Source organism: Carex rostrata, chromosome 27 (genome assembly GCF_964058835.1).
Source record: "Carex rostrata chromosome 27, lpCarRost1.2, whole genome shotgun sequence".
Classification (NCBI taxonomy): Eukaryota; Viridiplantae; Streptophyta; class Magnoliopsida; order Poales; family Cyperaceae; genus Carex; species Carex rostrata.
The window spans coordinates 4,311,739-4,324,448 of NC_135944.1; the positions used below are offsets into that span (position 1 = coordinate 4,311,739).

General features: G+C 31.0%; 1 protein-coding gene across 1 annotated transcript; it reads left to right on the forward strand.

Moving 5' to 3' along the window:
- The first annotated feature begins 6,879 nt into the window (after window positions 1-6,879).
- Window positions 6,880-10,243, forward strand: LOC144544996 (receptor like protein 27-like). The gene is made up of 5 exons (XM_078293550.1): window positions 6,880-7,819; window positions 8,243-8,485; window positions 8,930-9,004; window positions 9,494-9,792; window positions 9,890-10,243. The coding sequence occupies exons 1-5, from the start codon at window positions 6,880-6,882 to the stop codon at window positions 10,241-10,243; spliced, it is 1,911 nt and encodes a 636-aa protein (XP_078149676.1).
- The last annotated feature ends 2,467 nt before the right edge of the window (window positions 10,244-12,710 follow it).

Below are 12,710 nucleotides of genomic sequence, written 5' to 3' on the forward strand. Positions count from 1 at the left end.
ACAGAGTTTGTAATTTTGTATCCCCACTTCATATTTTGATATTTTATATGTATTTTATACTTATTTCAAGTATAAATATTTAGTGCAACTTGCAATGAATACTCAATAGTTGACTGGATACTCTCAGTCATGCCCAGCTAGGAAGGCAATAAATTCATCACTTCGATTGATCCCATAAATTAAGTTATTAGTCAAGTCTCTCCTCAATTCTGTCCACATATATTTTCTTTCAATTGCAATCACTCTACATGAGTCTCTACTCAATCTCTTCTTTTCTCACAAACAAATTTCTACATTCCTTGTCATTTCTTTTTCACAATAGAATGTGGACCCAACTTGCTACTTATTACATATATTCAATTATTATTCTATCCACATATCTCTTCCTGGTATATATATATTATTTATTTATTTTTATTTGTTTGCTTATGAGCATGTTTCTTTTAGTTTTTATTATTTTATTTATAATGAAAACAAGCAAACCAATTTTGAATATAAAACTGTATCTTCATCCTTTTGTTCATAGCAATTCAGGAATGTGGAATTATACTTCACTTTCTGAAAAAAAAAAAAAAAAAAAAAAAAAGTACAAAACTAATAAGAAAAAAGAAGAACATACAAGCTTTGAGGTAGTACCTGAGCAATTATCCCCTTATGTCTCAATGTTACTTCACTGCTCCAGTTTTCCCCATGAAGCTGGAATCTGTTAGAAATAATATATATTTTGGTGGAGGGAAGAGAGAAATGTCCAACACAAATTCTGAAAATTTTGTATTCAAACTTTATTTCTTCTCTCTTACACATACAAAATAAACACAACATCTATATGTAAACCTAAGTTAACCTTTAAGCTTCCTAAAAACATAGAGAAGCATTATTTATAAAATGGAGAGATATTGATTCCTTTTCTGCAATTTAATGTCAATACAATCAAATTTTAAGGAGCATTCTTACTTATTTTATCAGAAGACGATGTTAAAAAAAATAAGACACAAATAATTACTTTCTATAATATAAATTATCACTTGTTATTTACTGAATTATTATTTCTTGTTGTACAAATAATACGTTACAAATAATACGACTCACCAAATAACAATAAGCTATTAAATCATCCGACTCACCAAATAACAATAAGCTATTAAATCATCCGGCTCACCAAATAACAATAAGTTATTTGTTGTTCATTCAAAGAAAGGGCCCGCTATCAACATATCATAGATCTTCATTCTTGCTACTTGTTCAGAAGGAGACAAAGAAAAGATAAGGTAAAGAAAATTTATGTGGTCATCAAGACGAAGTATTTGATTCGATCATTGCATTATAAGTCAATCTATAAATCAGAGTAAGTCAACTGTTTAACATTGAAGAAAATTCTTCTTTATGGTTAATTAAACAGAATTCTGTTAGAGGTAAAGAAATCTCTATTTATTAGGTTTTTTTTTTGAAAAAATCTAATTGAATAGGTTTTATTAGCTTTGTTAAAATAGATAATATGGTTATTAGTTATGAAACTCTTCTACGCAATTTTTGTCTAAATTGACAATCATATAATATAGATAGAAGTGATTTTTTTTTTCACTTTCTCATTCATCAAATAATTAAATTCATACAACCGAACTAAAGGGTACATATATATTCACTCTACAGCAGTTCATGGAATATTATTTTCTTTCCAATTGCAATCCCTCAACATCAGTTTCCTCATCTATTTTTCTCTAATAAATTCATTACTATATTCCCTTTTGTTATCTTTCAACAATAAATTGTTGACCTGTAAATTATTCTATATATTCAAACCCATACCTGTTAGCTTAGGAAATTCTTGATCATTATTCACATCTTTGAATTTTTCTAAAGCCGAACCTAAATATTTTGAACATACTTCGAATTAATAAGGTTTCAATCCACGTGTTATTATTTCTGAAGTTCCTTTATATCATTATGACTACGGTTTATAAGTTTATAATTTATAGACTTGTATTATTCAAATCATTTGATATCTTAGACAAACTAATCGAATTTCGAAAACCAAAACGCATCCGAAGGTCCAACAAATCAAAAGCATATCCAAAAGTTATATACTACTAATTCTAATACTGATCATATATATATAGATGATCTTGTCCAAGATGTGATATATATACGGTTTGGATTGACTGTTTGGAATTTCAAAACTTTGAAAATGTAGAGTGTAATTCGGTGTCACCAAAAATTTGTGTAATTGGATCCCTCCTCATATATATATATATATATAGAGAGAGAGAGAGAGAGAGAGAGAGAGATGAGCTACGGTGAGTTGCGAAGTAAAACGTGTTTCTACTTCACGCCGTATTTTCATTTTGAAAGTCCAAATGACCGATCTGAACCGTTAGATGTGATCTCCATATTGAAATGTGCTTGGAGACCAAATTTTACATTTTTTGAAATTTTTTTACTATTTGTTAAGCAATTTTGAAAACTGCTATTTTGCTGTGAACAGTAAAAAACAGTAAAAATTTCTTGACCATCGGATCAGCGATTTTTAAAATTGCTTAATAAATAGTAAAAAAATTCCAAAAAATGTAAAATTTGATCTCCAAGCACATTTCAATATGGAGATGACATCTAACAATTCAGATCGGTCGTTTGGACTTTCAAAATAAAAATACGGCATGAAGTACAAACGCGTTTTACTTCACAACTCATCGTAGCTCATCTCTCTCTCTCTATATATATATATATAGATATATATATATATATACATATACATATACATATATATATACATATACATATATATATATATACATATATATATATACATATACATATATATATATGTATATGTATATATATATATCTATATGTATGTGTATGTATATGTATATGTATATATATATGTATATGTATATGTATATATATATGTATATGTATATGTATGTATATGTATATATATGTATATGTATATGTATATATATATATATGTGTATATATATGTGTATATATATATATCTGTATATATATATATATGGGTATATATATACTAGTATCATACCCGTGCGTTGCAACGGAGACATATTATAAGAAACAAATATATTAATGAAAATAATAATTATCTAAAAATTAAAACACATGTTAATAGAAAATTTATATGATTATGTATTTTTAATTAACTTTAATCGTGATCTCTAATAACAATTTGATGATGTGATGATTCTTTATTTTTAAGTACCAATGATATCAAATAATAATATCATAAAACAATTCAATATCAATATAATATGATATCAAAAAACATAAATAAAAAGTGTTATTGTGTGTATGTATAGGATATACACACACACACACACATATTATAAGAAAAATATATATTCACACACACGTTCTAATTTATATTCTTCTTTGTTTCCAATTTAGAATACACACACACACACACACACACACATACACACATTGATATATTCTAAATTGCCCACACCAATATATATAGAAACAAAGAAAGAGAAATAAGGAAATAAAAAAAATGATTTCCATTGTGATTTGTATAGAAACGAAGAAATAAGGAAACAATAAATAAGAAAATGGAAGGTGGACTCTTCTCAATTGAAGAGGAGAAATATGAAAATAAAGGAATAAGGAAACAGATAAATATATCGCTAAATTTCAGAATTTATTCAATTTTAATTGTAACTTATCATGTGGCAGCACATGTAGTGGGTATGTTTTTAACTAAATTTAGACTTCTATATATAAAAGAGATGCATTTAATCAAAAGAAGACAAATTATGTAATTGGAGAGCTGAGATCAAATCCGAAGTTTCATCTCTCAATCATAGCCATTGGCGGATCGGACACCCAACGTGCTTAATAATAGAATGGAGATATATGTGTATATATATATATATATATATATAGAGAGAGAGAGAGAGAGAGACTAATGTGCATTCGAATGTATATGGGCCGAAATACATACGGTCCAAATTTGACTTTTCAAAATCCAAACGATCGATCCGAACTGTTCATCTTGTTCTCCATATTAATATGTGCTTGGAGACCAAATTTTACATTTTTCTGAATTGTTTTACTATTTATTAAGTATTTTACAAAATTGTTGATCCAACAGTGGCTGCTGATTTTACTGTTTTGTTAAGCCACCGTTGGATCAACAATTTTGTAAAATAATTGATATACATTGCAATACATAGGCATTTTTATACATTAGACTATAAATCACTGGATTCAAAGTTCAAATAACCGTTTATCTTGTTCTCCATATTTGGACTTTAAATCCAGTGATTTATAGTCCAATTGATAAAAATGCATATAAATTGCAATGTATGGTAGCCTTACTCGTGTGTGTGTGTGTGTGTGTGTGTGTGTGTGTGTATGTGTGTGTGTGTAATATACACATACATATATATACATACATAGATATACATATGTATATATGGATACATATACACATATGTATATAGATATACATATATAGATATCCATATGTATATATGTATAGATATGTAGATATATATATGTAAAAGATAGAGGTTTATAATTTAAATTATTGCATATAGAGGTTTAAGTGCTTATAAATTGTAACGCCACGTAAAAAAAAAAAAAATACTAAATTAAGGTTAAATATAAATTCCTTAAAAAAAATTGTTCACCCCTATATGTCAACTTTCTTCTTCCATTTAGATATGTCTATTTAACAAATTACCGAAATTAAACACCTTGAATAAAACCAATATGTGTCAATGCATATCAGTATTTAAAAAAGTATATAATTATAAATTAACCAAACATATAAGGCCCGATTTAACATATTATTAGTTTCGGTAGCCCCAATATATATATATTGTTAGATTACTCAAATTAGAACAATGACTACCAAAAATAATTAACCAACACTCCCACCTCTTCGTTCCTTCTATGTAATCCTGTTCATCAAATATTTTGAAACCCTGCACCCATCCAACCCCGCACCCCTTTAAATAAAGCCCTTCCTATTCTGTTGGATTTAACCCAATTTTCATTCCTGCCGCCTCCCTCTTTATTTGATGCTTCAATTGAACCTATCACCTATGTTTTGATTTTAACCGTTCCCCTCCCTTTCAATTTCTGCCACACTGGCCACTACCTCCCTCTCCTCTTTATTCATAGCCACCAAAGAGGTCCTCAAATCTTTATTAAGGTACTTACAAATTTTCTTTCTTTATTGCATAAATTGAATAGAATCGACTTTGTTCTTAAATAATTTCTTTAGTTATATAATATCTGGAAATCTAATTTCTTTCGACTATAATAAAATCTGAAAACTTAATTGTTATCAAGAATTTCTATAAGTATTCTTTATTAGTAATATTTTCGTTAGTTAAGTTATATCTAGAAATTTAATTTCTTTGACTATAACAAATTCTGAAAACTTATTTGTTATCAAGAATTTCCATAAGTATATTACATTTTAGAATTTTCTATTTATCAAATAATATTTTCTTGCTTTCATACAAATATTAAATAGTCAAGATAGGTTCAATAATTAAATCTTAGCATATGTTTGTTATTTTGATAAAACGTTAGATCATCTTTCAAAATATCTTTTAAATTTTCATGCTTGACTAAAACTTTGAATAAATAAATATTATGTCTATGTATATAGTTAAATAATAATTCCGTCGGTGATAAAGTTTTAGGAACTAAATTGGAGCAGTGACTTATTTTTCTCAAATATCATTATATAATTTCTATTTGTAACTAATCATAATAATTTAGACCTTTATTTAAATTTATCTTAGTCTCCAATACAATTATGAAATGAGTTTAACTAGTTATGACAGAAGTATAATCAAAACTTAGGAACGTAATTTCACAGTCAAATTCATAATTAGTGGAATTGTTATAATTATATTAATTCCAAACCCATGTGTACATGGTCTAGGTTTGAGTTCTAAAGTAAAGAGTGACGAAGAAGTGGTAGTGAACTACACCACAATAGCAGGTACGGGTTTCCTGGACTTTGTGAAATTATTACTTACCATTTTGTTTGCATTTATTTTTCATATAGTTGAATTATGCATGTTGGATTCGAACAACCATTTGACCTTGTTAGAGGATATTAAAAATAGGATTATTCGTTTGATCAAAGGACTTACGTGAATAGGATGTGTTGACTATGACATGAGTGATGTGCTAAATGAATGAATGAGAATTGAACAGATAATTAAAATGAACAGGGGCCGATATACTTGTGTATCGGAATGTATACATTGGGTCCGGTGTTCGACTAGACCCCTCGTTAACGTGATTGTAGGCGAAAGCGGTCCTATCACGGATGTGATTGTAGGCTGATGCGGTCCTCTCACGGACGTGATTGTAGGCTGATGCGGTCCTATCAGGAACCATGGATGAGATATATTTTTGAGGAATGAAACAAGCATTTTTTTAATTTGTTCCCTCTACCATTAATTACACCTTCAGCTAGAGTAACTGATTAAATTTTGGCATTTAAAATAAACATTTTGGGTTGTTGATGAGCTGGAAAGACTTGACCACTGGTCTCAAAAGTCATGCAAGTGCAAGTTCCCTTTTCCCCAATTACCTAATATTTGATGAAATCATTTTCAAGAGTCTCTTTCTTCCAATCAATGAGTATAATAATTGAACAAGTGGATCCACTTGTAGCCAAGGAGAACAAATTCTGCTATCAAATTCTGCTAGAGTTATAGAACTTTACCCTTTTTTAATCAGTCAAAGTCATGCACACGCGTTTTATTAAATTTATACTTTGTTATTATTTTAATTCTTATTCATGCATGGTCTTATATATATCGATATACTTACATTTCTTCAATTAAGAACTACTCCAAATTGGCTTGTTTCCTCATTTTCCATACTCCTGCAATGGCACATGATGCACTTGTTTCCATATTACTTCTCTTCTCTTTCTTCATCAAACCCCCCACTCTAACAGAAGCCCACTGCCTTCCCGACCAGCGTCATGCCTTGATCAAACTCGAGCAAGGTTTCAACACCACTGAACTCCAGTCATGGAATGCAAGTACTGACTGTTGCATATGGGATGGCATCACATGCAATGAGAAAACCGGTATGGTGGCTGCACTCAACCTTACCAATCGGTCCATCTCAGGCGAACTCAACCAAGCTCTGTTCAATCTCAGCTCTCTTCGGTACGTCAACCTTGCTGACAACAACTTCTATAATATTACCCTTCCACAAACTGGATTTGAGCGACTTGATAATTTAACCCATCTCAACTTATCCTATTCTGGCTTTGTCGGTCAAGTTCCAATCGGCATCTCTACCCTCAGAAACCTTATCTTACTTGACTTATCAGACTTCTCCAGTACTAGTACCAATACCTTGTATCTCCATGATACTGGCCTAAAAACCTTTCTCAGCAACCTCACCAATCTCCAAGTTCTTCGCTTGGATTCGGTCGACATTTCACTTGATGAATATGAGTGGGGAAACACAATTTTTCAAGTAGGCTCAGCTCTCAAGGAGCTATCCATGGCATCTTGTGGATTACGGGGAAATTTCCCCGATGAAATATTCCACCTTACAAATCTAACGAAACTTGATTTATCAGACAACTCAATGTTGTCAGGACAACTGTCAGAATTCAAGAAGCGAAGCTTATTGCAATCTTTGGATCTTGCAAATACCAATTTCAGTGGTCCAATACCAGATTCAATTGGAAATCTCCAATACTTATTGAAATTGAGTCTTTTCAACTGTAACTTCTATGGAGAAGTTCCGCCTTCAATAACAAACCTTACAAGACTCGAATATTTGAACTTAGGATCAAATAAATTGACAGGTACGATTCCCATGTTTTTGTTTTCACACCCTTCATTGCAAATTTTGCAACTATCTAAAAACCAATTGTCAGGATATCTACCTAAGTCCTCAAATGGATCATCAATTTTGGAAGTTATTAATCTTTCCTACAACAATCTTCAAGGACAACTATTAACTTCCCTATTTAAATATCCCCAGCTCGTTCAATTAATTCTTGAATCAAATAACTTCAATGGTACATTCAATTTAGATGTCATCAAGCATAATATGAATCTTGAATTTTTGTATCTCTCCAACAACAAGTTGTCAATTATTGAAGGAAAAAAACATAACGAATCATTCTATGCCTCATTTCCCCAATTACAAGGACTAAGTCTGTCATCGTGCAATTTAACAATGTTTCCTTCTTTTCTGAGTTATCAAACAAATATTTTTGTCATAGACCTCTCAAATAATAGTCTCTCCGGAGAGATTCTCCATTCCATTTGTAATGTGACGTTGCCTTCAGTGCTTGATCTTTCATATAACAATTTAACTAGTACAGTTCCACCTTGCCTTCTAGGAGATACAGAATTGGAAGTGCTTAACCTGAAAAGTAACAAATTAAGAGGGCCATTACCACAAAATATTAGTCAAGCATGTGCACTTCAGGCAATAAATCTGAACGGAAATTTAATAAATGGAAGTTTGCCCGAATTACTAATGTATTGTAAACCCCTTGAGATCTTAGACCAGGGAAACAATCAGATAGCGAACAAATTTCCATATTGGCAGGGAAATCTTGAAAATTTGAGAGTTCTTGTCTTGGGATCAAATATGTGTTGGAATAATAATGAACTAACCACCTAATTTAAATCTGAATTTTAATCAATAAAATAAATAAAAATATATTTAAAATTTAATCAAGAATATAAAAATTAAAACTTTGTTACCCGGAGTTGCAAAATCCGGACCTAAGGCAACTTCCCGTCCTAAGCGCAGGAATAATCGGTTAAGACTGCCCCAAGTTACGCCGGTATTCCTCTGCCTGCGGGCGCAACCGTGGTAGAGGTTGATGTAGCTTCTTTCAACAATGATAGCAGAATTATATTTTTATTTATAAAGAATATATTTGTTTGTGGGAGAATAGAAATTGAGTTTATGATATATGGAGCTAACAGGAAGAAGAGAGTATCTGAATTATTGGATGATTGTTTTCCAAATGGTATGTGTTATTTATAGGCAAAACCATAGACATCAATCAATTTGTGCATTCATGACTATTAAAAATAATATTCAATATATATTACCGTTTCTTTTGTTAATAAGAAATTGAACCGAAATGTATCAATGTAAAAGAAACGGTAATAAATGAATAAATGGTAATCATGTATATATAGAAACTCAAATGGAAAATGGATTTATTTCCTGCGCAACCTAAGGTGCAAGTTGTGCCAATTAACTCAATTGATTATGAGTAAATGCCAAGATTAGAAATTGCATTGACAGCTTGCTCTCTACCATACTATGATTCGATTTTCTGTGGCAGTGGATTGTGGATAGTAAGTTTCATGTATAAATTGGATCAAATGATTCACCATTAGCTCCATAATTCATAAAATTAAAACGTTAATATTAACATAAATAATTATTTAAATAAATTTTGTGTTTTCAAAATATATTTCTAACAATATGTTTTATGGAAAAATTGCAGACATGGAAATCAAAACAAATGGAAATGATTCCTTCTTTCCCATGCTAAAAGTTCTTGACCTTTCTTCAAATCATTTCAGTGGTACATTGCCTAAAAATATTTTTGTGAATCTGAAAGCTATGATGGTTGCATCAAATACAAATCCCCTATCTTACATTACGTATGTAGCTTCAATCTCATACAAAGGCCTGAGTTTAGATCTCATAAACTCACTTGGCATATTCAGCTACATTGATATGTCAAATAATGAATTTTTGGGGAGAATACCCGGAGAGATCGGGCAACTCAAGTCACTTGATGTTCTTAACCTATCACATAATGCCCTTATTTGGTCCAATTCCATCCCAATTTGGTAAATTACAACAACTTCAATTACTGGATTTTTCCTCCAACCAGCTTTCCGGACACATTCCTCAAGAACTCACCTCTCTCACCTTTCTTTCTGCACTAAATCTCTCATACAACAATTTGGTTGGAGAAATACCACAAGACCAACAATTTTTGACCTTTTCGAATGCTTCTTACTTGGGTAATCCCGGATTATGTGTTAGTCATTTATCAATGCAGTGCCCAACAACTCCTTCAAATGATGGGTTTAATAAAGGTTTTCCTCCAAGGTCTTCTACTGATGTAATTGAGCTTTCTGTTTCTGTTGGATTAGGGCTTGGTGTGGGATTTGCATCTGTAATTTGGACTCTGGTATCATGGAAGAATGGGAGAGAGAGGTTTTACTTTCGACATTTTTACTGATTGATGTATGTAAGAGCTTTGTATTAATTAGGTACGAACCACTGTATTTTCTAAGAGCTTGGACTATGAAATGCCTATTTTTTATCCTATGCAAAGTTGTGGTTAGGAAATTTTTGTATGATTGTTACTTAACGTAGGCATCACTATTCTCCCAAATGCCATATAGGGAGATAGGAATGGATTCGTCAATAGTCGCCATTTGGTTCGTCAATTTATCATTCATTCATTTTCCAACTGTTCTGTTATTCAAATGATGATGAGGCTAATTGTGCAATACACATGTACAAAAGTTGAGGCTAATTATTAAAATGATGAGATTAATTATCCAAATGGTCCAAACTAGCACTGCACTCACCTATTTTTAACCTTATGATCTTAGTCAGATGATGAAGTATTTTTCTGAGTGATTGTTATTCTTTTGAACAAACCTTTATTTTAAAAATAGTGATTTTAATTTGTACCTATCAAAAATAATAATAAAAGATTAAAAAAAATTATATCCAAGTATATTTTAATATTTTAAAGTGGGGAACGTGTTGAAAGTCATGGAATCGGCTGTTGGAAATTTAAATAGAAAGACAATAATGTAAGATATAATTGGAGCACAAAAAATACTTTAACCCTACTGTAGTTATAATAACTGACAAAAATTGCACTTCTAAAACATTTTTTTTGTGTTGTTGATCTGAGAAGACAAAGCTGGGAAACAATCCTATAGTGAACAGATTTCCCTATTAGCTGGAACATCTTGAAATTTTGAGAGTTCTTGTCCGATTAAGCAATAATTAACAATAGTTAAATTAACAAGGAATTCGGAGAATGATTATACATGTGCTCAAATTATATATATGAGAATTTATTTGATATTCTCAAGCACTCGTATGATAAAAAAAATTAATTAAATGTAATGAAACCTGAAATATAATAGTTTTGAAAAATAAAAATCTAACGATAACACTTAATTTACCAAAGTTTAAGAGTAATGGACATATTTTGGATGAATCATTTGAACTAATGATTTGGATTTGGGCCTTTCGGCTTGCGAACTCATGATTTGAATTTTTTTTACTATTTATTCAGAATTTTTTAAGACAGTAATAAAAAATATTAAAAAAATAATAAAAAAATATGAAAACCTTGTTTTGAAAAATTCTGAAAAAAATAGTAAACAAATTTCAAAAAATGTAAATTTTTTATTACTATAATAGTGAAAATTTAGCGCAAATCCACATACAAAAACCATGTAGGCCTTCTATATCCAACCTCCCAAATATATATTATTTATATTCCCTACCAGATTTACTGTACACACCAACAACTCTGACAGATGGGACCCACATACTAGGCCCCATTTGTTTTCACTAAGTCTCTCTCAGACGAATGTCAAACAAATTGCGCCGCACTGACATAGTGGGGTACAGACCCCTAATGTCTCCTCAAATTTATAGGACATTTATGAATAATTTATATGACTTTTATAAATTGGTTGGACATTTTCTGGAATTTATTTGAATATCTAAATCCTGAGGGTGTTTCTGCGATTTTCAGGATCTTTAGGGACTCCCATACAAAATCTAAATGTTGTGGATCAATTCCGAGATTTTTAAGGCTTGGTAAGTTTTCAAGTCAAAAGGACTTTGCTGTGAATTCAGAAAACCACCAGGTTCTTTGGTGTAAACCTGTTGGTGTTTTCTGTTTGCCTTTTTCATCTCCTTGGGCCTTTATCTGTTTACCGTTTTGGGCTTTAACCTTCTAAAGCTCGTTTGCTTATATTGGGCATCATTGAAAGTACTAATCTGGGCTTCAACGATAATTTTTTACTTCTTTTGATTTCTCGGTCTTTCTAATTTCCATGGCAAGTGCGGCCCAAATTTCTTTTCATAATGAAAGTTCGCTTCATTCTGTTGTGTTTCCGATCGGATGGGTTTGGCTAAACTCAGGTTATGGATCCGATAAGAGCTCCGATCATGTCTCAAGAAATCCGGCTACAAGGCACTGAAGTTCGGACATGAATGGTATCATTGGTGCTTGAGGAATCACATGGTACCCCTACTGTTAGTCAATGATGGTTTGATTAACCAAGGAACTGCCACTTTCGTCAAACATTTTAAGTTAATTCAGATAAACAAATTTTAATGTTTTAAATCAATTCCAATTAGTGTTCTGTAATTTGATCATTGTTTCATTATCTAGACTCGTCAACAATATTGAATTAACGTTTGACATTTTATTTTGAAGGGACTGTAAGAGAGAGTGTGGTACTGATACCAGTAGTCCGGTATTGATATTTGTTTTACCTTTAGTTGAAGTTAAATTAATTCAATTTATATATAACCTCTGAAAAATCCAACCCTGAAAAATCCATCAATGTTGAAACGAAACTGACTTGACAATCACCCCTGATCTGAGTCAGGATGGTACAGGTCAGATTGTGGGGTGCAGTTATCGCCTAATTTTCGTGTTACAA

What these genes read in the sequence shown, in the direction of transcription:
- LOC144544996 (XM_078293550.1), top strand. Translation starts at nt 6,880, where the DNA reads ATGGCACATGATGCACTTGTTTCCATATTACTTCTCTTCTCTTTCTTC. An exon ending in CGGAAATTTAATAAATGGAA is followed by an intron (nt 8,486 to 8,929) that starts GTTTGCCCGAAT and finishes GTGGGAGAATAG; the next exon opens with AAATTGAGTTTATGATATAT. An exon ending in GGATGATTGTTTTCCAAATG is followed by an intron (nt 9,005 to 9,493) that starts GTATGTGTTATT and finishes GAAAAATTGCAG; the next exon opens with ACATGGAAATCAAAACAAAT.